The 23,682-nt window shown below is 49.8% G+C and overlaps 4 protein-coding genes across 6 annotated transcripts; 3 read left to right on the forward strand and 1 right to left on the reverse strand.

Annotated features, from left to right (window-relative positions):
• Window positions 1-224: 224 nt before the first annotated feature.
• On the reverse strand, window positions 225-4,267 carry LOC136197073 (chitin synthase-like). The gene is made up of 2 exons (XM_065986755.1): window positions 3,763-4,267; window positions 225-3,712 (listed from the first exon to the last, which is right to left on the reverse strand). Exons 1-2 carry the CDS (start codon window positions 4,234-4,236, stop codon window positions 329-331), a joined length of 3,858 nt encoding a protein of 1,285 aa, XP_065842827.1. The 5' UTR covers window positions 4,237-4,267; the 3' UTR covers window positions 225-328.
• Window positions 4,268-4,907: 640 nt separating this feature from the next.
• On the forward strand, window positions 4,908-7,273 carry LOC136197132 (uncharacterized). Of its 2 annotated transcripts, XM_065986843.1 has the most exons (9): window positions 4,908-4,996; window positions 5,055-5,114; window positions 5,464-5,534; window positions 5,588-5,647; window positions 5,703-6,094; window positions 6,320-6,453; window positions 6,509-6,739; window positions 6,805-6,928; window positions 6,985-7,273. In XM_065986843.1, the coding sequence occupies exons 4-9, from the start codon at window positions 5,633-5,635 to the stop codon at window positions 7,181-7,183; spliced, it is 1,095 nt and encodes a 364-aa protein (XP_065842915.1). In that variant the 5' UTR covers window positions 4,908-4,996; window positions 5,055-5,114; window positions 5,464-5,534; window positions 5,588-5,632; the 3' UTR covers window positions 7,184-7,273. The 2 variants fall into 2 exon arrangements, with proteins under 2 accessions (XP_065842915.1, XP_065842914.1); XM_065986842.1 differs by lacking the exons at window positions 4,908-4,996; window positions 5,055-5,114; window positions 5,464-5,534; window positions 5,588-5,647 and having other exon boundaries at window positions 5,653-6,094.
• A 1,599-nt stretch (window positions 7,274-8,872) lies between these two features.
• LOC136197067 (protocadherin Fat 4-like) lies at window positions 8,873-20,769 on the forward strand. The gene is made up of 25 exons (XM_065986751.1): window positions 8,873-9,191; window positions 9,421-9,913; window positions 9,966-10,195; window positions 10,249-10,519; window positions 10,580-10,699; window positions 10,745-11,098; window positions 11,146-11,339; window positions 11,398-11,500; window positions 11,555-12,394; window positions 12,543-13,583; window positions 13,642-13,890; window positions 13,947-14,105; window positions 14,155-15,039; window positions 15,098-15,358; window positions 15,407-15,568; window positions 15,623-15,943; window positions 15,996-16,148; window positions 16,201-16,443; window positions 16,500-17,039; window positions 17,093-17,215; window positions 17,272-17,346; window positions 17,410-17,926; window positions 17,978-18,105; window positions 18,168-18,665; window positions 18,720-20,769. The coding sequence occupies exons 1-25, from the start codon at window positions 8,926-8,928 to the stop codon at window positions 20,580-20,582; spliced, it is 10,089 nt and encodes a 3,362-aa protein (XP_065842823.1). The 5' UTR covers window positions 8,873-8,925; the 3' UTR covers window positions 20,583-20,769.
• Window positions 20,770-20,801: 32 nt separating this feature from the next.
• LOC136197068 (actin, cytoplasmic 1-like) lies at window positions 20,802-22,103 on the forward strand. Of its 2 annotated transcripts, XM_065986752.1 has the most exons (3): window positions 20,802-21,072; window positions 21,154-21,876; window positions 21,938-22,103. In XM_065986752.1, the coding sequence occupies exons 1-2, from the start codon at window positions 20,812-20,814 to the stop codon at window positions 21,874-21,876; spliced, it is 984 nt and encodes a 327-aa protein (XP_065842824.1). In that variant the 5' UTR covers window positions 20,802-20,811; the 3' UTR covers window positions 21,938-22,103. The 2 variants fall into 2 exon arrangements, with proteins under 2 accessions (XP_065842824.1, XP_065842825.1); XM_065986753.1 differs by having other exon boundaries at window positions 21,154-22,037.
• The last annotated feature ends 1,579 nt before the right edge of the window (window positions 22,104-23,682 follow it).

Raw genomic sequence — 23,682 nt, forward strand, 5'->3', positions numbered from 1 at the left:
ACCTAATAATCATTCCTAGTACTAGTAGTATTGGAACTGGACAGACTCCAACGCTCGTTCATCTTAGAAAAGTAAAAATTTTCCTTTGGGGTCTGGCATGAGTCAGGTTGCTTCGAATGGTCTACAGAGACCCAGTCTGACAAAGCTATATACGGAGTCACAACGGATTCAGGTACAGTATTTGAATTCGTTCTAACAACTGCGTGCAAGGCGAGCTTGACAACTATAAAAATGGTAAACAACGTACAAAGACTCGTGTCTGAGCAAAAAACTGTGAACAGCACATACAGTACTACTAAATGCAGCGAAAGACTCTTCAAGGATTCGTTCAGTTTTGGTTGCAACCGCAGCGACAGCGGTCGAACAAACTCTCTTGGGGATTCCGTCGTGACAAATAGTGAATCAGCGTTTCAAATCGATTCCATACGCAGGCGAAAAATTGGAGGGTAAACGTAATGCCGTAGACAAGCAGAAAGGTTGAACCGAGGGCGTTCGAACTGCGTACTGCGAGCCCAGGATGGACTTCCACAACGACCATCAGAACCGTCCACAGCGTGTTGGCCGCTGTGAAAAGCCACAGCCAGTATGAACGAAGCTTCTTCAGGTTTTCCTTGAGCTTTGCTTGAGCCTTTGATGAAGCTTCTTCCGTGGCTGTTTGCGTCATTTGAGCGTTATTGACTTTCACATCGACGCTCTCGGGGAGTTCATTCCAAAATGTCAACTCTTCGTCTTCAAGCTCTTCAGTCGATATGTCTGTCAAAATCTCTTTGTACTCATCTTCATTGCCAACCTGTTCCATAGCTTCTTCTACTTGTGTGCCGGTCTCTCCTTCTTCTATCGTGGCTGTTTGGACGCCGATATTTCTCACGAGCTGAAGCTCTTTGTACTCATCTTCATTGCCAACCTGTTCTTCTACTTGTATGCCGGTCTCTCTGTTTTCTATCGTGACTGTTTGGACGCCGACATTTTCCGCGTCTATCCGTCTGACGTTATTTATGTCTTGAAAGCAGAAACAGCAATACTTTCTTAGTACAGCCAACCCTTCGAGGAAACGGACATTAAGTGTTTTGCCGTCATTTTCACTTTGCTTTGACTTTTCCCTCGTGCCCCACGACTGACTTGTAAGGTTGCACAGGGCGAACACTGTCAAGAGAATATATCCAGACGGCAAGCAGAACAGATACAAAAGCCCCTTGAAAAGCACGAAGGAATCACTGATGTGCAGCAGAGCCGCCACGACAAAAATAGAAATCATCCCTCCTACGTACCAGATGGGAATAGCGACAGACGAAAGCTTGTCGCCGATTTTAGAAGAAGAGTTGCCGAGTAGCGAAATCGATTCGCGAACAGAAGAGACGTTTGGGCTACCGCCGCCGGGAGGAATTATTATAAAAGGATGATCCGTAGGCGTCACGCCATTGAACTGCAGTCCGTGTATCACCTGAAGAATGACCCCAATGAGGACGGCTCCCATAACAGAAGCGAATAAAAATGTCAAAACTTTACCCACTAAAAGTTGAGTATCTCGACAGCAATAGAAGCACACCCACACGTAGAAGAGACAAATAAAGGCGAAAACGGTGAGAGAGGCTATCAGCACGACGTACCGGTTATCTTCCGTTGATAAAAGTGAATACTCAAGGCCGGCAGCCATGACGAGAAGAATCGTCGCTGGACCAATCATCGTCGAGAAAATGAAAATCATCATGTATATAAGGAAGAAAAAGGTAAAAGATTCGTTACTCTTCAAAGTCGGCCATGACACTGAACCAAGGTGAAATATGTTTGCCAACGTCGACGGGATCCAGCGACGCCTCTGCGTGTAGAAGTCGTCGAAGCTTTCAGGGCATTTTGTTATGCATTTTGACGACGCAGCGTAGTCCAATTTCCAGCCTTTGCGTATGAGTAGCGTCGAGAGCCAACGATCTTCACCCATGTCCATCTTCAGGAAGTCGCTTGCTTCGTCGACGTTTTTACTGTACTCCGGCAACACTTCTCTCAAAGCTTTGGCTCGAAACGCGCTGAAGCAGCCCGGAGAGCACATGACGGTGCCGAACACGTGCTCGGCGACTTTTTGAAGCCAGTAACCGGCCGCGTACTCGAACTGCTGATACCAAACGACGAGGCCGCTCCCTTCCGGATACACTCGACCGGACACGCCTCCCACTCTCTCGTCCATGTTCAGGCGATCGAGAAGAATCTCAACATCTTCCGGCTCAAATTGGACATCGCCGTCCGTTGTCAAAACGTATGTTTTGTCAAGTTTATTCAAACCAGAGTTACAGAAAAAATTGAGGACGTATTGCATGTACATGACCTGACTCCAGCGCTTCTTTTGTTTCCACTTGGTCGTATCTTTTAGGTGAATGACGACAGGGAAATTTGAATTGCCACCGCTACCGCCTCCAAGCTCAACTTTTATTTGCAAGCCGTACGGGAGCACATGCTTCGACTTAAGAGTTGCATTTTTTTCTTTGAAAATTTCTAGCAGTGTCTTCACGTAGCTATTGATGCAATCGTTGCTACCTTTCTTTCTTGTAGCATTGTCAAACCAAATGTGCCACTGGAATTGGTAGTCTGTGTTTTCCTTTGGCAAGCGTTTCTGTTTCTCATAAATCCTTTGAATTGATTTGAAGAGCGTTTTTTGTTCGTCTTGCGATTCCTTGTACATGGTAGAGGCGATGATAACAGTGACTTTTTCCTTTTCTGATTCCTTGTGATCAGAAAAATTCATTTTTGTTTTTAGGTTCAGAAGAAGGGTTTCTCCCACAAAAGGACCGGTATACCACGGCTGTATAAACAACTTCTCTTCCCTGATAAGCGCATACGTCTTTAAACGTTCGTTTGCATAAATGAGAATCACCAAGAGCTCAAACAATTGTAGTAAAACGAGACCAGCAAAGTCAGTAGCACTGATTTTGGCGCAATACTTCTCGTCGATGGCGTTAAAAGTATCGTCTTTGAAATTGCACGTAATCAAAAAACCAAGTGACGCCGCTGACGAAGCAAGAAGAGGAAAATAAAATCCGAAGAATTGCATTTGCAGTCTAAGAGAAAGCCATGATAGAAGATAGGCACCAAGACTTGAGCCAACGGCAACGACAAATGGTGCAACATATTGCAATTCGCTACTGATGAAGGACAAAGCAGATATCGGCCTATTATGCAAATTAGTCCGCAGTGCCACAGCAGACACAATCACGATGACAAGCTTAGACAAACCGTTTATAATGCCCGTCATCCATCTTGGCGACTGCCGCCGTTCCTCACTATCATTGCCGTGATTTTCTCTTTCCCCGAGTGTCCACGTCTGTAAAGACGGCGACCAGATAACTGAGAATATTGCAGCTATCACCCACCATTTTAATCGGCCGAGGAAGAGGAGACAAACGATCGGCAAACCAATTATGAACGACAACACCGTGAACGTCGAGACTTCTTTAGTTGGAGTGCAAATTTTAGTGGACTGGTCTCCACTTTGATCCTCTTCATTTAGAGGTTGTCTTTCCTCAGCGGTACTCGGAACGCTACTCGGAACGCTGTCTCTACTACTAAGCCTCTTACGAAAACTGTTCACAAGTGTGAGAAAAACCGGAAATAGAATGACAAGCGACGGTAGAACTACAACTTCTGCAATACTTGCCGCTTTCGGAGCAATCACATAAACGAAAGTTGCAACTAAGAAGCCCTCTGCGGCACTGAAGAGAAGTCCCTGCGGAACACAACAATGAGCGCCACACGTGATGACCTGCACCCACGTACCACCAAAACTTTGCGCCACTCTGGCCACGAGTAGGCTATTCCTCTAAACATCGCCAGACCCCTATACGTGCAACGAACAAGACTGAGGGCGTACGGTACGCATACGGCGATAAGAAGTAGCCAGAAAACGTCGTCAGACTGCAAACGAACCTCGGCTTTAGAGACGTCAGTGCCATTCGTGTCGTTTTGATCAAAGCCAAACTGGGCGACGAGAATCGCGAACGACAGGCGATTTGCACAAAGCGATGCCGTGACAATAACGAACAGCAGAATGCGCGTAATCCAATGGCAGGTACAGGACCATGAAGGGGCCACACGCCGCCCTTGTTGTTTATGATTATGATTGGCCGGCCTTTGCTGTTTTGACGTCGAGGCCGCCCTTTGCTGTTCTGACGTCGAGTCCGCCCTTTGCTGTTCTGTCGTCGAGCCGCCTGGTTGCGTCATTTCCGTTTGATTGGACATGCTGGCGGCCATCCCATCAGAGAGTCGGCGATGACGATTTCACTATAACTTCACCACGTACGTACAGGTGCCGCGGGAGGCGTTGATATGACCACTCAGAGCCGATGTAGGGACTAAAATTCGCAGCAGGATAGCAGACTTAGTGGGAGGCTCTAGTTCCAGGTAAAAGGGAGGGCGTTTCGCGGAACCGCACTCTTCTTCTTGGCACTGCCTGGACCGACGGAGACCATTTTAATCACGGGCCTATTGTTCTGAACAGCCGCCCCTTCCTCTCCATATTGCCGCTACAAGGAGACCGAGACGAAGAGTCGACGTACGAGACGATTTTTCCGGTTAGCCTAATATAGATCAAAGATCGCCGAATTATTGAAATGACAAGCGATCACGCTTGAACCCTCGTGAAAGAGGTCGCTGCACGCGCTGCATCAGGCGTGCCAGTCGTTGCAATCAGATTGCCGGTGCTGTTTGTTGTCTCGGCTGTTGTGTTGTGCGGATTATACGCATGCGTCCTGAAAAGGAGACTCCTCGAAAGTGTTCGAGTGTTGGCGCAGGCATTCGTGCCTTGCCTAGCTATGCTGTATTTCGAAGCTGACGACTGAGAGGACGAGATCGAACCCTATGGTCTACACACTTTTGCAGTGCTACATGCTATACAGCAGCCGTTTGTAAAGAACTACGAGTGACAGATCTCTAGCAAGCGAAACAAGACTCGAAAAGACGGGGAAGCCCTAGTTTTCCGAAGTCACGTGATCCCTTTGTTGTCTCGACCCATGTGAGATTTGCTTAGCAGATTGACGTATCATTTTTTTGATGTTTTATTTTGAATGCAGGGATAGTGTGCTTGCCAGCAACAGTGCGATTTCTACGGCGTTATCACGACGTGGACTCCAGTAAGTAAGAATTGCTGGTACACTGGTAGACGCTTTACGCTTTCTGCCAAATTAAATACGTTCAGCTGATCTATGATGGCGTGGCCAGACCCCTTTCGGCTTCCTCGTAGAAGGGAAACTTGCGTTAGTCACGTGATCCGTTATTAGCTGTGCAGGCGAGAGCTCAAAATCCTCTCTGGGTCTTTAGAGGATAGGCCGAAAAGTTCCCCCAGTTGCGTCTGCGTTAGAATCAAGACCAACGCGTTATTGATTTTATTAGACGGTGTAGATGTCAGAGAGTGGGTGGGGCTCGTGCTTCTTGACGGAATGTTCTTATTTTTGTTTACATGCAAGCCTTCTCTTTGTTTAGAGTCGCACGTCCGCGTGACTGTCGTGACCGACTTCGCGTGGCGCTGTCTAATACGAGCCAATGCCGTACCGGTACGTCGACTTCCTCGTCCGGCGGCACTTTATTCCATGTTGCTTTTCGATAGAGAGTTTGGAATGAGAAAACAGAAAGGATACAGATTCCCGAATGTATGAATAGGAGAAAGGTCAGACATGGGAGGGGGGTTTTATGGTGACCGATCAAGGGCGTGCGTTTGTCAGAAAATAGATCATCGTTACCTTGGGAATAGCCATTCGGGTTTCCTTGTTTTCATCACCACAATCGCGCGTGGCGCTCTCGTGATCCGTCGCATTTTGATTGGTTTCCCTACGCCGTGGGGTCTTTATCGCACTCGGGGAGACTCGCTGGACATGATCGCCAGTCGTTCGCTCCTCGTTTTCAGCTCCCTCTTTCTCTTCCTGTTGACAGCGGATGATGCGGATGGCTTCTTGTGGCGCCGTCGACGTCGACGCGCCTGTACCGCGAGTGTCTGGTCGAGATGGTCGAACTGCACCTGCGCTTTGGGAGCGGCGAAAGGAACGCAGACTCGCCGTCAAACGAAATTGGGCAACTGTACTGACACGTCGGACGAAGTCCAGACGCAAGACTGCACGTACGGTTGAGTAAAAGCGCTCGCGCAAGACCGAGATGGAAGGGGAGAGGGGGAGAGGGGGCACAGCGTTACCTTGAAGGGTAGGAGTAAACGAAACCGATTCTGCATTTTCAATTAGGAAGGTTCTTGCTCCCCTTTTGATTAATCAATGGCTTTATATACTACCTTCACTTTTACTGTAAATTTCGTTCACGAAAAGAAAAGTGATGTCGTTGTTTTTGTCAGTTCGACCCAACTCGTTTGCTCAACGAATGACAATGCGCCCGTCTTTAGTCGCGACCAATACGAAGCTGAGGTTACTCTGGGAGAGAGTCCTGGGCACAGAGTTATGAACGTCAAAGCCACCGATGCCGATTCCGGTTTACAGTAGCAAAAAATGCGCGCTTGAATGTTTAATTAACTTCCATTTTTTAGGTCTAAAGGGAGAAATTGTTTTTTCCTTTCAAACGGAACAGGACTACTTTGCTATCAATTTGTCGACTGGCGTTGTGATTGTGGCTCGAGAGTTGGACGCTCAGACGTACAATTCCTACGAGCTGACAATAGCAGCAACAGACCGCGGCACGCCTGCAATGACCGGCACATCGACAATTCACATCACTGTCGTCTGTTCCTCTTCTGGCCAGTGTCCATTGACCCGATCAAGTAAGTGACGAATATTTGAGACAGCGTTTCCGTTTGTTACATTGTTGGCAAAACTCTCGCGGTAGACACCGGTGTCGTTAGCGGTGCGACTGTTGGCGTCGTCGTGGGAGCCGTTATTGTTGTCGTCACTGTCACTGTCATTGTAGTGGTGGTGGTGAGGGTGCGTAAGCGTCTCGGAGGCCACAGCAGGCAAAAGCAAATTTTTTCAGTGTTTAATAGAATTAATGCGGAAGCTAATTGTGTAGATCTCCGGTATTCTCCGAAGAGCAGGAAGGAGAAAGTGTCGTGACTCCGATTTTGAATGAGGTTGAACTTGAATTCATCGGAACTCAGTCAAACGAAGACGAAACGGCTGCTACGGAGCCGTCTGACGAATCTGTGGGTGAATACGCGGAGGCAGAAGAAGGGCAGACGTCTGCTAGGGAAGAAACTAGTACGGTTTAAAACTAGCTATCTTGCTTTATTTTGTTGTTTTGCTTACGTTTTATAGTGCTTTTGTTTCACACGTTTGTCTGTTGCTGCTGGTGCAAGCAAAAACACAATTGTGAAATTTATTTTAGCTTTGGATCTTGAGATACTCAACATCTTAAGCTGAAAACATTTTATGGTGCCATTTCCTTATGTGATCCTGTTATTTTTATCGAGCTGCTGACAAATCTGTAGTACAGTGTAGGAAGACCATCACCTGCGCTCAGCTCACTATCGATGATATCATGTAAAAAGAAATGTCTTATTGTTTGGGCTAACATTAAACAATGGTCTAATTTGTACATTTGTTTTGGAAGTGCTTTAGACTGACGTCACTCAGTGTGCTCACCCCAGTGTTTCGGCGCGCGATGGGCGACGAATGGGGCGATTTTTCCGGTTAGGCCAATTACAGATCAAAGATCCCGAATTAGCTACGACGAAAGATCACGCTGAGGTCGCTGCACGGGCTGCATTAGGCGCGTCAGTCGTTTGCGATCAGATTGTCCACGCTGCATGTTGTTGTTTTGTTGTTGCTGTGGATTGCACGCATGCGTCCTGGGAAGGACTCCTCGAAAGCAGCTCTGTCGAAAGCCTGTGGAGTGTGGGCGCAGTCGTTAGTGCCATGCTGTATTTTGAAGCTGACGCCACTGAGAGGACGAGAGCGAACCGTTAGGTATCTATTCATGGTCTAATAAGATTTTGCCGTGTGCTCTACAGCCTCCGTTTGTAAAGAGCTACGAATTACGGCTCTCTAGCGAGCGAAGCAAGACTCGAAAAGACGAGGATGCCCGGAAGAAGCCTTAGTTCTCCACAGTCACGTGATCTCTTTGTTGTCTCGAGCCATGTGAGATTTGCTAGCGGATTGGCGTATCATTTTTTTTGACGCGTTATTTTGAATGCAGGGATAGTGTGCGTGCCAGAAACTGTGCGATTACTACGGCAAGTGAGAATTGCTTGTACTAGTCGATGCTTACGCTTTCTACCAAATTTAGTACGTGCAGCTGATTTATGACATAGTTTTGCGTAGCCAGACCCCTTCGGCTTCCTCGTGGACCACGCGTGTCCATAGAAGAACTTCGGGTCACGTGATCCGTCAGCTTTCCGATCTGAATCTTTAGAGGATGAACCAAAAATGTTACCCAGTTATGCTAGTGTTAGAATCATGACCAAAGCGTTAATATTACGGTATAGATGTCAGAGAGTGGAGCTCGTGCTTCTTGACTGAATATTCGTCTTATTTTTGTTTACATGCAAACCTTCTTTTTGTTTATAGCCGCACGTCCGTGTGACTCTCTCGTGACCGACTTCACACAGCGCAGTCTAATAACGAGACGGACGAAATGCTGTACGTCGACTTTCTCGTCCGGCTTCACTTCAACCCACAACGCTCTTTGAGAGAAGCTTTGGGAATCAGAAGATCAAACCGGGACAGGTCGTTGAGTATGAGTAAGGTCAGACGGGGGAGGGGGATTTTTGGGGATAGAGGGAGTACTGTATGCGGCGTGCATTCGTCAGAAAACAGATCTTCGTTGAGTTAGGAATAGTCGTTTGGGTTTCCCATCTGTAGTCAATTTTGACGTGGTCGTACAGTGTGAACGCCGTGTTCTCCTTGTTTTTCGTCAACACAACTGCGCGTGGCACTCTCGTGACCCATCTCATTTAGATTAGTTCTCCTATATCGCGGGGTTTTGATATCACACTCGGGAGACTCTCTAGACATGATCGCCGGTCGATCGCTACTCGTTTTCGGCTCACTCTTTCTCCTCCTGTTGATAGCGGACGACGCAGATGGCATTTGGTTTCGGCGACGTCGACGCTCGCCGCCGCCGCCGCCGCCGCCCTGCACCACGAGCGACTGGTCGACGTGGTCGAGCTGCACTTGCAATTTGGGAGCGTCGAAAGGAACGCAAACTCGTCGTCAAACGAAATCGGGCGGCTGTTCTGACTTGTCCGACAACGTCGAGACGCGGGACTGCACGATCGAGTAAGAAACGAGCGCGGACAGTAGATCTTGTGAGAGAGTCGACGTCGCGCGTACGCGAGCGCTTATTCGGCGCGGAAAAAGCACGCACTCGTCGCGAGGGAATAGAATCGCTCTCCCCAACTCATCGACATCGTGCGGTGCACCGTGTACCTGGAACGGGTGGGAGTAAACGAAACCGATTCTAATTTTAGAAGACATTTTAATAATCAATTTATCTTTTATTTCTCAGTTGCGTTTTGAGCGTGTGGGGTAATTGGGGAGCTTGCAGTGAAACGTGCGGTCCCGGCACGGAAACTCGAACGCGCACCGTCATCACCAAAGCGTCTTGCGGCGGATCTTGCAGTCCCGGCAGCGAGGTTCGCAAGTGCTCGATTGCGTGCTGCCCCGTCGACTGCAGCGTCGGCGATTGGACGAGTTGGACGCCGTCGAGCGTTCCGTGCGGTACGACGATCGATCAGACGCGCGAACGCAAAATCGTCGTCGACGCGTCGTGCGGCGGAGCGGCCTGTCCGGCGTTGAAGGAGACGCAGAAGAAGTCGGGCCCCTGTTGTCCGCAGGACTGCCAGTTCACGTGGGGCAGTTGGAGCGCGTGCAGTAACTCGTGCGGAAAGGGAACGCGAACGCGAAAGGTGACCGTGACGGCGAATCTCGTCTGCGGTGGCCAGGCTTGTCCGACGGACGAAACGGAGAACTGCATTGGAGAAGTGAACGTCAATTGTCAAGTGAGACGACGCTCTTTAATTCAAATTTTCTCTAAGAGTTGTATAATCTTAGGTCGGTCAGTGGTCCGCCTACGGGCGTTGTCAACCGACCAATCGAGTGTGCGGTTCGGGAACGATGACTCGAACTCGTCGAGTGACCGTTGCGCAGAAGTGCAACGGCAACGCCTGTCCCTCGTTGGTCGATTCGGCCCCATGCAGCACGTGCTGCCCCGTCAATTGCGTCGTAGGCGCTTGGGGCGCGTGGTCCGGCTGCTCTTCGAAAGACTGCAATTTGGGAAAGAGGTAGGATCTACACCTATGATTCGCTTCGAACAAGTCATTGATTTTCGTTTTAGCATTCGCTCTCGGTCCACAACGACGTCGCCGAGCTGCGGCGGCAATCCGTGTCCCGCCCTTTCCGAGTCGAAAGATTGCACGGGATTGCAGAGAATCGACTGCGTCATGGGTCCCTGGTCGACGTGGTCGTCGTGCAGCAATCGATGCGGCGCCGGTCAGGAAAAGCGCTATCGCGGCGTAACGCAGTCGGCTCAGTGCGGGGGTGCTTCGTGCGGATCGTCCGATGCTTCGAGACCGTGTACGTCATATGCGGACGACAGAGACTGCACGGTAAGACCCGAGTCAATTTTCCAATAATACACTCTTATTACGTGTTGCATTTTCCACCAGGTGAGTGCATGGGGCGGTTGGGGCTTATGTTCGGCTCAGTGCGCCGTCGGTTCGAGGGAGCGTTCTCGAACGGTTATCCTCACGAAGCGATGCAGAGGACAGAATTGCCCCTCTCTGAAGGTCAGTTCCTAGTCGTTTCTTGAAACAGGCTTGAAGTCTTTTTAGGACTCAGAGTCGTGTGGTTTGGCGAACGGCGGCTGCGCGCATCAGTGCAACAGCGGCACGTGCTTGTGCAACAGCGGCTTCCTCTTGAACTCGGACGGTCGCACGTGTCGTCGTCGCGACTGCGGCGCGCCGTCGGCGTCCTACTGCCCTAGCAACGCGATTCTCGGCACGACGTGCAAATATCCGACGTTCGCGTGCAACGACGGGACGACGTACGAGAAGTCGTGTTCGGTCGCCTGTCCGAGCGGCTACAAGGAGCCGAACGCGATAACGACGATCACGTGCAAGGCGTCGGGTGTATGGCAACCGTACGACACGATTTGGTGTTCTCGAATTAGCAAACCGCCGACCAAGGTAACAAGTCTTAATTAAAATTTGAACTTTATGATATTTGAGTTTAGATATCTCTATCGTCTTCTTCTGTCACGGAGAACGTGGGCGTGGGCACCGTCATCGGCGTTCTGACGACGACGGATCCGAATCCGAGCGATACGCACACGTACAGTTTGCGAGACGACGCTCAAGGGAAAGCGAAGCTAAAGGGAGATCAACTTCTGATCAACTATATTCCCAATTACGAAAGTCCTACTAAAAGGTACGTACGTAGGTTAGCGGTGTCTTCATTTCATTATTTACGCTGGGTTTGTGCCTAGTTTCTCCGTAACAATTCGCAGTACCGACAACAAGGGTCTCTATAAAGACGCCTCCTTTACAATCAATATCATTGACGAGAACGAGACTCCCACTGGGATATCAGTAAACCTTTAAGTCTATCTAAAATGTGAAGTACCAAGTTTCTTTTTGTTGTAGTTGTCTAATTTCTACGTTGATGAGAACAGTGGCACCGGGACGGTCCTAGGGGACTTCACGACGTCCGATCCGGACAGTGGGCAGACGCACACGGTGACGCTGCTCGACGACGCGGGAGGCCGGTTTCGAGTCGTAAACAATCAACTTCAAGTAGCGAAATCGAACGTCAAATGCCTATCGAACGGCGGAAGCGATTGCTGGCTCGATTACGAACGATTGCAAACGCATTCGATCAAAGTGCGAAGCGCGGACAACGGTTCGCCGACGAAATACGTCGACAAGACGTTTACGGTTCGCTTACGAAATGTGAACGATCGACCGAGAAATCTTCTGCTGTCCGGCTACGTTTTGAAAGAAAACGCTCCCTCTGGGACGGTTATAGGAACGCTGTCGGCCTTCAATGAAGACGTTGGCCAAACGCTGACTTACGAGCTAAGCAATGACGCTGGTCGATTTGAGATAAATCAGAAAACCAATCAAGTTGTTCGAGCTGCATCGGGGTCTATTGACTATGAAGTGACGACGAGGTATACGATTGGGGTTCGGGTGACGGACAACGGGAAGCCGGTTATGAACACGTCTAAATCGTTCACAATCGAAATTTTGAATGTGAACGAACCGCCTGTGAGCATTTCGTTCGCGTCGACGGGCGGCCAGCAGTCGTTCGCCAATAATGCGCCGAAAGTCAACGAGAACTCGGCTATAGGAACGATTGTGGGAACGTTGGTTGTGTACGATCCGGACGCCACTCAAAAACTTCTTGTCAGTCTCGACGACTCGGCTGGGAACCGGTTCTCTGTGAAAACAAGCGCTTTATCGTGCACGCCTGTCAGTGTTAATGTAAGTGCAAAGGGAGGAAGGAGATGGGGCCCCCCACATATGCTTTTCTCACCCCAATTGCATGGCACAAAGTCACGCACCGAAACCTTTCATGATGGTCTTGACTCTCGGCTTGCATATTCCTTAGTTGTTCAATTTTTTTGTGTAGAATTTGAAGACGAAATGCACCGTTCCCGTACTTGTCAACGGCGTTCTCAATCACGAATTGAACCCCCAGTTGACCATAGTCGTGCGAGCGACCGACGCCGGCAGTCTATTCACGACAGCTAAATTCTCCGTCAAAATCATCGACGTGAACGATCGTCCTAGCGACGTCGCTTTGTCAAGCTCAACCATCGTCGAAAATAAAAACAACGCAATAGTGGGCTCGTTTACGACGGTCGACGACGATCCAGCCGACACGTTCGTGTACACGTTGACGAACACGGCAGGTGGTCGTTTCTACGTCGACGGCGCGACGCTCAAGACGACGGCAAATGCGAACTTGAACTATGAAATTCAAACGAAATACACGATCGCCGTTCGGTCGACTGACTCGGGATCGCTTTCGCGGGATAAACAGTTCGTTGTCAGGGTAACGGACGTGAACGAAGCGCCGAATGCCGTTGCTCTTTCTGGAAATAGCGTCGTGGAAAACAGCGCTCAAGGCACGGTTGTTGGCACGCTTTCCGCCAGCGATCCGGATAACTTGAAATCTCCTCGTCAAACGTTGGCTTATTCGATCGTTAACAGTGCCGGTGGTCGGTTTGAGATTGTCGGCGGCAGCGTCAGAGTTGCCCTATCGAATGCGCGCTGTCTCGCTCTCGGTGGCGCCGAGTGCAAGATCAACTACGAGGCGGCGCGATCGCATCAGATCACCGTGCGCGCTACCGACAACGGTAGTCCGCCCATGCATCGCGATACGATCCTGACTGTGGCCGTGACGAACGCAAACGATCAGCCTCGCGATCTGTCGCTCGATACGTTCAAGGTGAAGGAAAACGCGCCTGTCGGCACGTTAGTGGGCACGCTGAGCGCGACAGATGAAGATGCCGCCGATAGGCTGACGTATCGGCTGACCGACGATGACGGCGGACGATTCAAGCTGAGTGGGAGACAACTGTTGAAGGCCAAGTCGGCCAACTACGAAACGAGCACGTCACACAGCGTAACAGTTGAAGTGACGGATAATGGGTCGCCGGCAAAATCAGTAAGCATTACTCTTACCAAGTCTATGTTGCTAAGATTTTTTGGGATGTTTTTCTCAGATGTCGAAGAACTTCACTATTGAGGTGTTGAACGTGAAAGAGCCGCCCGTTTCGATTCATTTCAAAGATACGGGCGGTCAGTTGTCTTTTACCGACGATTCGCCGAAAGTGAACGAGAATAGCGCTTCTAAGACGGTTGTGGGAATCGTCGAAGCGAAAGACGAAGAACCGGGAGCGCTGAAATTTTCATTGGACGACAGCGCCGGAAATAAGTTCTCATTGTCAACACCAGCCACGTGCACAACCTCTGTGAGGCCGTTTTTAATGAGTTATTGAAGACGGTATTACTGTTCTCATATCTTTAGGGGGGTACGGTTTGCTCCACAAATGTTCTTATTTCCGGGCCTCTTGACTACGAAAGCAAAGGAAGTCATCGAATCATTGTCCGCGCTACGGATAATGCTGGACTTTTCGTTTCTGTGTCCTTCAATATTACCGTCGTAGACGTCAACGATCAGCCTAGAGTAAGATTTCCAACGTTGCTAGCACGTCCCAAATAATTATTCTTGATAGGACATAAGGCTTTCGACGACTCGTATTGACGAGAACACGAAGGACGCTTTGGTCGGTGATCTCGTTACCGTTGACGACGACGCGTCGCAGGCGCACGCCTACTCTCTCGTCAACGACGCCGGCGGTCGATTTGTAGTCGTCGGCAACAAACTCTACGTGTCAAAATCGGCCGTTTTGAATTACGAAATTGCGACGCAACACACAATCGTAATCCAGTCGACCGACGTCGGTTCGCCCCCTCTGTCTGTCACAAAAACGTTCAGTATTCAAGTCAATGACGTGAACGAATATCCGACGTCTGTTCAACTCGACCGCGATTCCATACCGGAGAACAGCGGCACGGGAGCTAAGGTGGGCTCTCTCTCGACGAGCGACCCGGACAATTTAAAAACGCCTCGCCAAACATTTAATTACACAATACTTGACGACGCCCAGGGCCGATTTCGTCTCAAAGGCAATGACGTACAAGTAGCGCCATCAAACGTTCGTTGCCTGGCCGACGGCGGCGACGAGTGCGTTTTGAACTACGAGAATGCGACCGTGCATCGTATCACCGTTCGTGTAACCGATAACGGAGTGCCGCCTCTTTCGCTCGACTACGAGCTCGCGATACGCGTGACGGACGTAAACGATCGTCCGAGACGACTCGTTTTGTCGAACAATGACGTTTACGAGAATGCGCCTCGTGGGTTTGTCGTCGGACGGCTGTCGGCTTCAGACGAGGATTCGTCGCAGAGTCACGCGTTTCCGCTACTTGATGACGACGGTGGACGATTTATGGTGAATGGGAGTCGATTAGAAATAGCGATACCTCCCGATTATGAGACGGGAGAAGTGCATCGTGTCACCGTCGAGGTTAGAGACAACGGTAATCCTTCTTTGTCGGTAAGAACGTCACACAGTGCAAAGGTATTTGGTTTTTGAGCTCTTTGCTCTTCTTTAGATTTCTAGCCACTTTACTATTGAAGTGCTTGACGTTGATGAGGCTCCTTTCCGAGTCAATATAACGGACGATTCTGGGCAACTGTCCTTTGACGACGACGAACCTCGAGTCAAGGAGAATTTTCCTCACGGAACCGTCGTCGGAAAAATTGTGTCGTACGACTACGACGCGAACGATGCAATGACTATACAGCTGGATGACGATGCGGCCGGACGATTCTCATTGGGCTTAGTCACATGCAAGAACTCGACAGATATACTAGTGCGTATAAAGGGGACATTACGTAAGGGAGTAAGTCTCTTTTTTTAGGGAGTCAGTACGATGTGCTGGTCGATGCTATCTGTCGCTGGAGCCATCGACTATGAAGATGACGCCGAGAATGACGTCATCGTTCGCGTAACCGATTCCGTGGGCTCTATATTACTTCGTCGTTTCTCGGTCGATGTCGTCGACGTCAACGACGTTCCGCACGTGAGAATATATCTCGAGGACTCGTCCCTTGAAAAATCCAACTTTTGCGTATAGGGCATTCACCTGGACGGCACCGACGTCTTCGAAAATTTAAACGACGAAATTATTGGATGTTGGACGACCGACGACGCGGATCCTTCGCACAATCACACGTACGTTTTGATCAACGATGCTGGCGGGCGCTTCGTTGTCAAGGGCGACTGCATCTACACGTCTCCTCGCGCGAACTTGAATTTTGAAGTGCAGCGTGAGTACAACGTCACCGTCCGATCGACTGACAACGGCTCGCCGCCTCTGTTCCTCGACGAATCGTTTGTGATTACGGTTCGTGACGTGAACGAGTCCCCTACAAGCATCTCGGTTTCTAATTTGACCGTAAGGAGAGAGCATTTCATTTGACTTTTCCAATTATGTTCTGGTCATGTAGATACGCGAAAATTCTCCTAAGAGCACTGGTATCGGGGTTGTGACCGTCATTGATCCGGATAACTTGGGCCCCCGCGGTGTATGGCAGAGTCACGTTTGCTTTGCCGCTAAAGATGCTGAAGGACGATTTGTTGTGGCAAACAATACTCTACAGGTAAAACACCGTCGACCGTTAATTAATATCTGCTTTTTACGTCTTTCGTTAGGTTGGCATATCCGATCTAGACTACGAGCGAAACTCTTCGTGGTCCATCGTTGTGCGTTGCAGAGACAGCGGCAATCCGCCGCTATCCAACGACCAGGAATTCGTCGTAGACGTTTTGAACGTCAACGAACGTCCAGAAGATATCAAACTAGCCGGCGGCTCTGTCAAAGAGAACGAACCGCCTGGCCAGACCGTGGCTTTCTTCTCCACAGTGGATCCAGACAATGAAGTCCGAGCAGTACAGGTAAATCAATTAATGGATCGAAATTCCTATTGCATTTATCCTGACATGTTTTGTAGTTCTTCAACTATTCGCTTGAGGGAGTTTTGCCCGTCGACTATCCCTTCGTACTTCGTGGCAACGAACTGATAACGACACGCAGTCTCGACTTCGAAGTCAATCCTATTTGGAAAGCGATCGTACGCTCGACGGACAGCGGTGGACTATACATTACGAAGACCTTTCAAATCCACGTACTCAACGTCAACGATCGCCCAAGCGGCGTGCGCTTGAGCGGACTAGGCTCGGTGCCGGAGAACAGCGCCGATGGAACGTTCGTTGGGCAACTGCTTGCTGAAGACGAAGACTTCAATGATTCGCATACGTTTCGCGTTAGCCCAGATGCGTCTGGTAATGCAGGCGATATTTTTGAAGTGAACAGTACGACTGGCGTCGTATCTGTTTTGAACGGAACTGCGCTCGATTACGAAGCCGTCAATCGGTACATTCTCGAAGTCGTGGCTGCGGATTCTGGAGGTTTGTCGATTACTGTCAATGTGACCATCAATGTTACAGACGTCAACGAGGCTCCTTCGAACATCAAGTTAGACAACGACGAGGTAAGAACGGTGCATGCTTTGTTGTTTCACGTACACTATAACTTGTTTTGCAGATTCCCGAAAATAGCATCAAGGGGTCTGTTATTGGAAAGTTCTCGGTTGAAGATCCGGATAACGAGAACTCAGATCGACAGAATCATTCGTGCATTCTATTGATTTATTCAGACGTATTCGAGGTCCCTACAGAATTTTAGTTAGGTGTACCTTGCACAGCCGTTAGCCTCTTCTTTAGATTCTTGATGGATTGACATTAGTCGTGGGCAACGGTAGTCTCAACTACGAAGAGAAAAGAAACTATTCTATCGAGGTATATATATAGTCAACGTGCTTTTCGCACTCACTTCGCTCTAACGTTTCACATTGATCTCAGATTCGTTGCTTTGACAACGGAAGCCCGGCGCTTTTCCGCAGCGAATCCTTTTACGTTTTCGTCACAGACGTAAACGAGTCGCCAACACCGGCTCGACTTCTTATCGATACTGTCAGGGAGAATCTACCTCCTGGTAGTCTCGTTGGTAGCGTCGTTTCGTTTGATCCCGACAACGAGTTCTACCGGAGGCAGTCCCTTACATTTATTCTCGATCGTAAGGGCTCTTCTCCGTTTGTTCTCAATGGCTCCGGTTTGTTTACGACGGCTGTTCTCGACTTTGAGAAAACGTCGTCGTATGTCGTCACCTTGACTGTCGTCGATAACGGCTCGCCACCTATGAGCGTCGTTAACAATGTCACAGTTTTTGTCAGAGACGAGAATGATCAGCCGACCGACGTCATTTTTGTTAGCAACGGCGTAAAAGAAAATTCTCCCGGTGACACTGTGGTGGGATTCCTGAAGACGAAAGATGAAGACAGAGGCCAGAATTACACCTATACTTTCACTCAAGTGACACGTAAGGGAAGAGATAAGTGATTGACTTCTGGTTGACAGCATTTGATTTTAGCTCGGTTTTACATCAATGGAAGTCTGCTGAAAGTTTCCAGCGGGGCAAATCTCGACTACGAAACAGAGAGCCAGATTCTAATCAATGTCAAATCGACCGACAGTGGACGACCATCTCTCAGCTACGCGGTAAAAAAACCCTTTGTCACCCAACAGGATATGTTCAATAATTACTATTTGATTCTTCTAAGAACGATATCGCCGTTGTCATTCTCGACGTAAACGAGCCGCCGACGGAAATCAAGTCGTATCGCGAGGACGAAATCGCCGAGATGAGTCCCGCCGGAACGAACGTTGCAAATTTAACGGTAATCGATCCGGACGCGAATCAGTCGCACACATGTCGCCTCCTGAACGGGACCGAATATTTCACTCTCACAAACGACGGAATCACTTCGCAATTAATCGTTGCCAACGACGCCGTCATAGATTACGAGAAAACGCGGTCTATTTGGGTCATACTGCGATGCAGCGACGACGGAAATCCGTCGCTCAGTCTCGACCATTCGTTCGTCGTCAACGTCGTCGACGTCAACGATCCGATTACGGATATCGTTTTGACGGGCCTGACGTCGTTGCCTGAAAACTTGGACGTAGGCGCCGTCGTGGGAACGCTGTCTCCGGTCGACGAGGATCGTGGCCAGACGTACTACTTCAATTTGACTGGTCATTTGGCAAGCGCTTTCACGGTAAGTCATTTCGGTTCCAAAGGAGTCAGAATATTAAACGGTTGTTCCTTTTAGATCGACAATGCCAATTTTGAGCTGATCGTTGCTCGGCCTATTCGCTTCGATTTCGAGAGTCTCGACCATCCGGTGATCAATTTGACTATCAACGTTTTTGACGACGGCACTCCACCGTCGACGTTTAGCCACGTTTTTTTCTTCAACGTCACCGATATAAACGAACCGCCGAGGAACGTCAGCATCGACGGTGGAGAGACTACCCTGCGCGAAGACGCTCACATCGGTGATGTGATTGGCATTGTGACATCTGAGAACCCGGAGAACGAAGACTCCGACATATCCTACGAACTTATCTCGGTGAACGGCGTCAAAGGCTCCGAAGACTTCTATTTGGTCGTCGCAAATTCTTCCGAGACTATGCTCTACCTTAATCGAAGTCTTGACTACGTGGAGGTGTCCTCGTTTGCAATCGAGATTCTCGCAACCGATAGCGACGATCCGCCGGCGTCGTCCTTCTTGACGCTCACAATCGACGTCGAGCGCACGGATCCGTGCGCGACAGGAAGCGCTCGTTGTCACGCGAACGCAACGTGTCGGCGACTCAGTCAGACGACGAGCACGTGCGTGTGCAATCCCGGTTATAGCGAGACGGAGAGCGGTGGTTGCGATGAAGACAACGAGTGCGACGTGCAGATCGATTGGGACGCGACGTCGACGTCGACTCGTAGCCAACTAGAAACGAACGCGAAAGTGTGCAACTACGGCACGTGTATCGACGCCATCAATAATTACACGTGCACGTGCGAGCCGGGATACTTTGGATCGGACTGCAGCGAAAATGTGGACGAATGCGCGTCAAATCCGTGCGGAAGTGGCGGTGAGTGCGTCGACTTGGTGAACGGTTTTACTTGTCAATGCGCGATTGGCTACGAGGGGTCCTACTGCACGAATGTCGATGATTGTGCTTCGGCGCCTTGCACGCGTGGCACGTGCGAGGATCGAATCAACGATTATCTGTGCGCCTGCCCTACTGATTACACCGGAGACGTTTGTTCGTTTTCAGCGACAGCGTGCAATAGCAGTAACGACGCATGTCCGAGTCAAACGGCATGCGTTCCTGTGATCACCTCTTCAGCCAATTCTATTTGCGTTATAAACGAACACATCGCTTCCGTTACTTTTGCGACTGAGACCGTCGAAGATGCTAGTTTTGATCGACATTGGGAACGCTGGGTTAAAGACAATCTCAACGATTCTGTCTCAGAAGTGTTTATCGTCGGCCATTATCACATAAACCAAGCAAAGACTGATGTTCATTTCGTCGCTCTGGTGAACAACGAACCAGTGCTCCCTAAGACAGTTTTAGTTGCACTATGCAAGATAAAGCCAAGCGCGTCGATGCCGTACGAAATTGGTGCAGGGGCGTGCCGTCCCCCTCCTTCAACACCGCCGCCAACTCCTCAAAAAGCGCCTAAAATTGGGCCTCAATCTAGCCTAACGTGGATTATTGTTATCGCCATTGTTGGCATAGCAATTGTTTTGCTGATCGCAATTTCGACGGTAGTCTATTTTCGAAGTCGGCAGCGAAAGCAACGCTTCCGCCTCGCCGCGGCACAGTTTCCCCCGTCGTCTTTAGACGATTCTCCGGCGCCGTTGTCGTCGGTGGCCAGTCAGGCAGCCGAAGAGAGAGAGGTTCGCAATCCTTTGTACGAGTCAACTGGCGACGTGCGTGATTCGGATCAAGATCAATTCTCCTATCGCAATCCCCTGTATTCGCCCGACGGAGTTCACACCAATCACGACTACGAGACAGTGCGGGATGAAAATAACGTGGGAATGCTCGAAAATCCTCTTTGCGATTCGAGCCAAGCGAATGCCAGCGATGATGCCGTCTACGAGGAACCCATCTCGTACTTGTAGAGCGACATCGATTGATTTCGTAACAGTTTTACCGTCGAACGTATTTTCATGTAAACTGTGTTAGGTTTCTGTTTTTATTTTTCATTTTTGCCAGTCAAATGTATTTCATCTAAACTGTGTTAGGTTTCTGTTTTTATTATTTTTTGTACACCGATCGTCTTTTCATTCTTTGCCAGTAAAATTTGCCGCGTAACCACGTCCTATTTAGCGTGCTCTAACAGTACACAAAATGAGTAAGCCTGTTGTCGTCGATTCTGGCTCGAGCCGTTGTCGCGCCGGCTTTTCGAGTGCAGAAGAGCCGCGCAGCGACTTCGCGTCGGCCTGGGAAGGCGCGCCGTCGATGGAACGCGGCGTCGTCACCGATTGGGACGCGATGGAAAAGGTGCTGGAGCGCGTCTACAAAGATCTCAACGTTTCGCCAGACGGCCAGCCTATCCTACTCACAGACAGCCCAACAAATCCCAAAGCGAACAGAGAGAAAATGACGGAGGTCTAATCATAATGACGTCATGCTAATCAGTTTAGCATAACTGTGGTCATTGAGAATTTTTTTCCTTTGTCTTATATGTAGCTCGTCTTTGAGAAATTCAAACCGCCAAGAATGCACATCGCCATTGGAGCCGTACTGGCTCTGTACTCGACGGGCAATCTATCGGGTCTCGTGCTCCAATCGGGTCACGGCGTGACGCACGCCGTTCCCATTCATCAAGGATACGCCATTTCCGACGGCATCGGTCGTCTCGACTTGGCCGGACACGATCTCACCGAGGCGCTCGCCAAACGCTGCGTCGTCGCCAAGGCAACGGCCGAAGCAATCAAAGAAAAACTCGCCCACGTCGCATTGAATGTCGACTCGGAGAAGAAAGTCGAGAAAAGCTACGAGCTTCCCGATGGAAAGTCGATCGCAGTCGGAAGCGAAATGTTCGAAGTGCCCGAAGCTCTTTTCGAGCCGAGTCGTCTCGGAGTCAAGTCGTGCGGGGGCGTTCACCGCCTCGTTTGCGATTCGATTTCGAAGTGCGACGACGCCGTTGGCAAGGATCTCTACTCGAAGATCGTTCTTTCCGGAGGAACGACGCTGCTTCCGGGTTTCGACGGACGTCTCAAGAAGGAGATCGGCGCGTTGGTCGCGTCCGGAACGACGACGAAAATTGTCGACAATTTGTCTTCGAGGGTTTACAGTTCGTGGTTTGGCGGCTCGATTTTGGCGGCTTTGGCCACGTTCGACGAGAAGTGGGTCACCAAGGCGGAGTACGAGGAAGCGGGAGCGGTCGTTGTGCACAAGAAATGCGTCTGAGTAAGAGAGCGATTTTTTTTTGTTGCTGATGCGTGAGACAGTTCTTGCACGTGTATTTTAGAGTGAGTGAGTGCTCTGAAGCACCTGAACGTTCGGCTGGTAGTTAGACAGCTTTTGGGAACGTGAATTTGTGTATGCGGAATTATCACCTGTCGCTGAAATTTTCTAGCACAGGCAGTGTGTTCTAGAGCTTATCTATAGGATCTTCTCTAAGATCCAGCTCTTTAGTCCAGCCCAAGGCTTGGCGTGCGCTAAGCTCCTAACTTCCAGAGGGAGTGTACTGTGAGAAACTGCGTTCAGGAGTCTCCGAGCGCTTCCCATCTTGTCGTAGTAATGAGATAGTGTTGCGGTCAGACGATTAGGAAGGCGCATAAAGCGAATATGGCCGAGGTACACTCAAAGAACGTTGCCAAGACGTTTTTTCCGCTTCTCACGTGCCCATCAGAATAATAACGACTTTTTGATAGCGCGAATGTATCACGGAGGCTAAGGATCAGGCGCCAATGGACTTTTTGCTCTGTCAGGGGGCCCCATTGGGCTCCCGAATGACGTCACGGCTGCAGAAAGAAGAATTAATAAATAAGGGTATGATACGCGTACACGTGTTCGCCCAATTTCTCGTGAAAATATCTTTTTTCATTTCAATCGACGTGTAGGCGCTTTTGTTTGAAACAGTGGGAGAAGAGTCCTGAAATTGTGTTTGGACTTAATTTCCACAAAACGGCAGTCGGTCACTACTTTGATGACGACACCGTGACACTTCCGTCCCGTAATGAGAAATCAATACGCTTACCTAGGAGGAACGCATGCATTATGATATGCGCCAGCGACGGCGCGCTGTTTCCGTGCGCAAAGCCACGCGGGATCTTAGCAAAAAGCAAAAGCAAATGGAGAGAGCCTCTTCGCCAAGAAAACAGCCAGAAGAGAAGACCTGCGTGTTTTAGTGTATGAAAATGACGGGTCTCAACGTTGGTCTCTCAGCATTCGAGGTAAACGTCTACGCATTCCTTATTTCTATTCTTATCCTTGTTTTTAGCCGTTCGGGGTCCTGAGTACGACCCCGTCAACAAAAAACTGCTCCGTCGGGGTCCTGAGCACGACCCCGTCATCAAAAACTGCTCGCGCATGAAAGGGGAGGGACGGTTTATTTATTTAATAAATTCAAAAAAATTGCACAGAGTCTCCCGTCGCGTTTTCCGAGGCAGTTTTTGTTGACGGGGTCTTGCCCGGGACCCCGATGGAGCAGTTTTTGTCGACGGGGTCGTGCTCAGGACCTCTTCAAGACCTAGAAGTGCACGTTAGAGTGCGTTCAGGAGCAATACATATGCATACCTAGTCTCGTTCCCAGCCCCTCCCCCTCCGTTAATATCACTACGGGGAGAGGGTCTGGGGACATGCCTTTGATCTCGTTGTGCACCGCTCCCCCCGATTTTGGGTGGGCGATAATTGGATGACGTAGTAGCCGCGAAGTAGCAAAGTGCACGCGCGAAGTAGCGATTCAGCTTTGCGCGTCGATTTCCAGCTACATTACAGTACGGATCGCGAGAATCTCCGAGTCGCTCTATAGGGTATGCAAAGGGGCGCTGCAGAACGGTTTCGCCGGTATAGAGATCTGCGCTCGTGTGCGCTTATCTCGCACCGCACTCGCCGACTACTGCCGGCGAAACCGTTTTGCAGCGCATACCCTATAGAGCGAGATTCTTGCGATCCGTGTAGCTAGAAATCGACGCGCAACGCTGAATCGCGTGTGCACTTGCTACTTCGCGCGTGCACTTGCTACTTCGCCGCTACTACGTCATCCAATTA

This window comes from Oscarella lobularis, chromosome 17 (assembly GCF_947507565.1).
Source record: "Oscarella lobularis chromosome 17, ooOscLobu1.1, whole genome shotgun sequence".
In the NCBI taxonomy this organism is placed as follows: Eukaryota; Metazoa; Porifera; class Homoscleromorpha; order Homosclerophorida; family Oscarellidae; genus Oscarella; species Oscarella lobularis.

Bases quoted from the DNA above. Each gene is read 5' to 3' on its own strand.
- LOC136197073 (XM_065986755.1), bottom strand. From the start codon at position 4,236: ATGGCCGCCAGCATGTCCAATCAAACGGAAATGACGCAACCAGGCGGC. The intron at 3,713-3,762 runs GTACGTGGGTGC...TGTGTTCCGCAG, and splicing joins AGTGGCGCAAAGTTTTGGTG to GGACTTCTCTTCAGTGCCGC.
- LOC136197132 (XM_065986842.1), top strand. From the start codon at position 5,655: ATGGGAGGGGGGTTTTATGGTGACCGATCAAGGGCGTGCGTTTGTCAG. The intron at 6,454-6,508 runs GTTTACAGTAGC...TCCATTTTTTAG, and splicing joins AGCCACCGATGCCGATTCCG to GTCTAAAGGGAGAAATTGTT. The intron at 6,929-6,984 runs GCAAAAGCAAAT...CTAATTGTGTAG, and splicing joins CGTCTCGGAGGCCACAGCAG to ATCTCCGGTATTCTCCGAAG.
- LOC136197067 (XM_065986751.1), top strand. From the start codon at position 8,926: ATGATCGCCGGTCGATCGCTACTCGTTTTCGGCTCACTCTTTCTCCTC. The intron at 9,914-9,965 runs GTGAGACGACGC...GTATAATCTTAG, and splicing joins AAGTGAACGTCAATTGTCAA to GTCGGTCAGTGGTCCGCCTA. The intron at 18,666-18,719 runs GTAAGTCATTTC...TGTTCCTTTTAG, and splicing joins ATTTGGCAAGCGCTTTCACG to ATCGACAATGCCAATTTTGA.
- LOC136197068 (XM_065986752.1), top strand. From the start codon at position 20,812: ATGAGTAAGCCTGTTGTCGTCGATTCTGGCTCGAGCCGTTGTCGCGCC. The intron at 21,073-21,153 runs GTCTAATCATAA...TCTTATATGTAG, and splicing joins ACAGAGAGAAAATGACGGAG to CTCGTCTTTGAGAAATTCAA.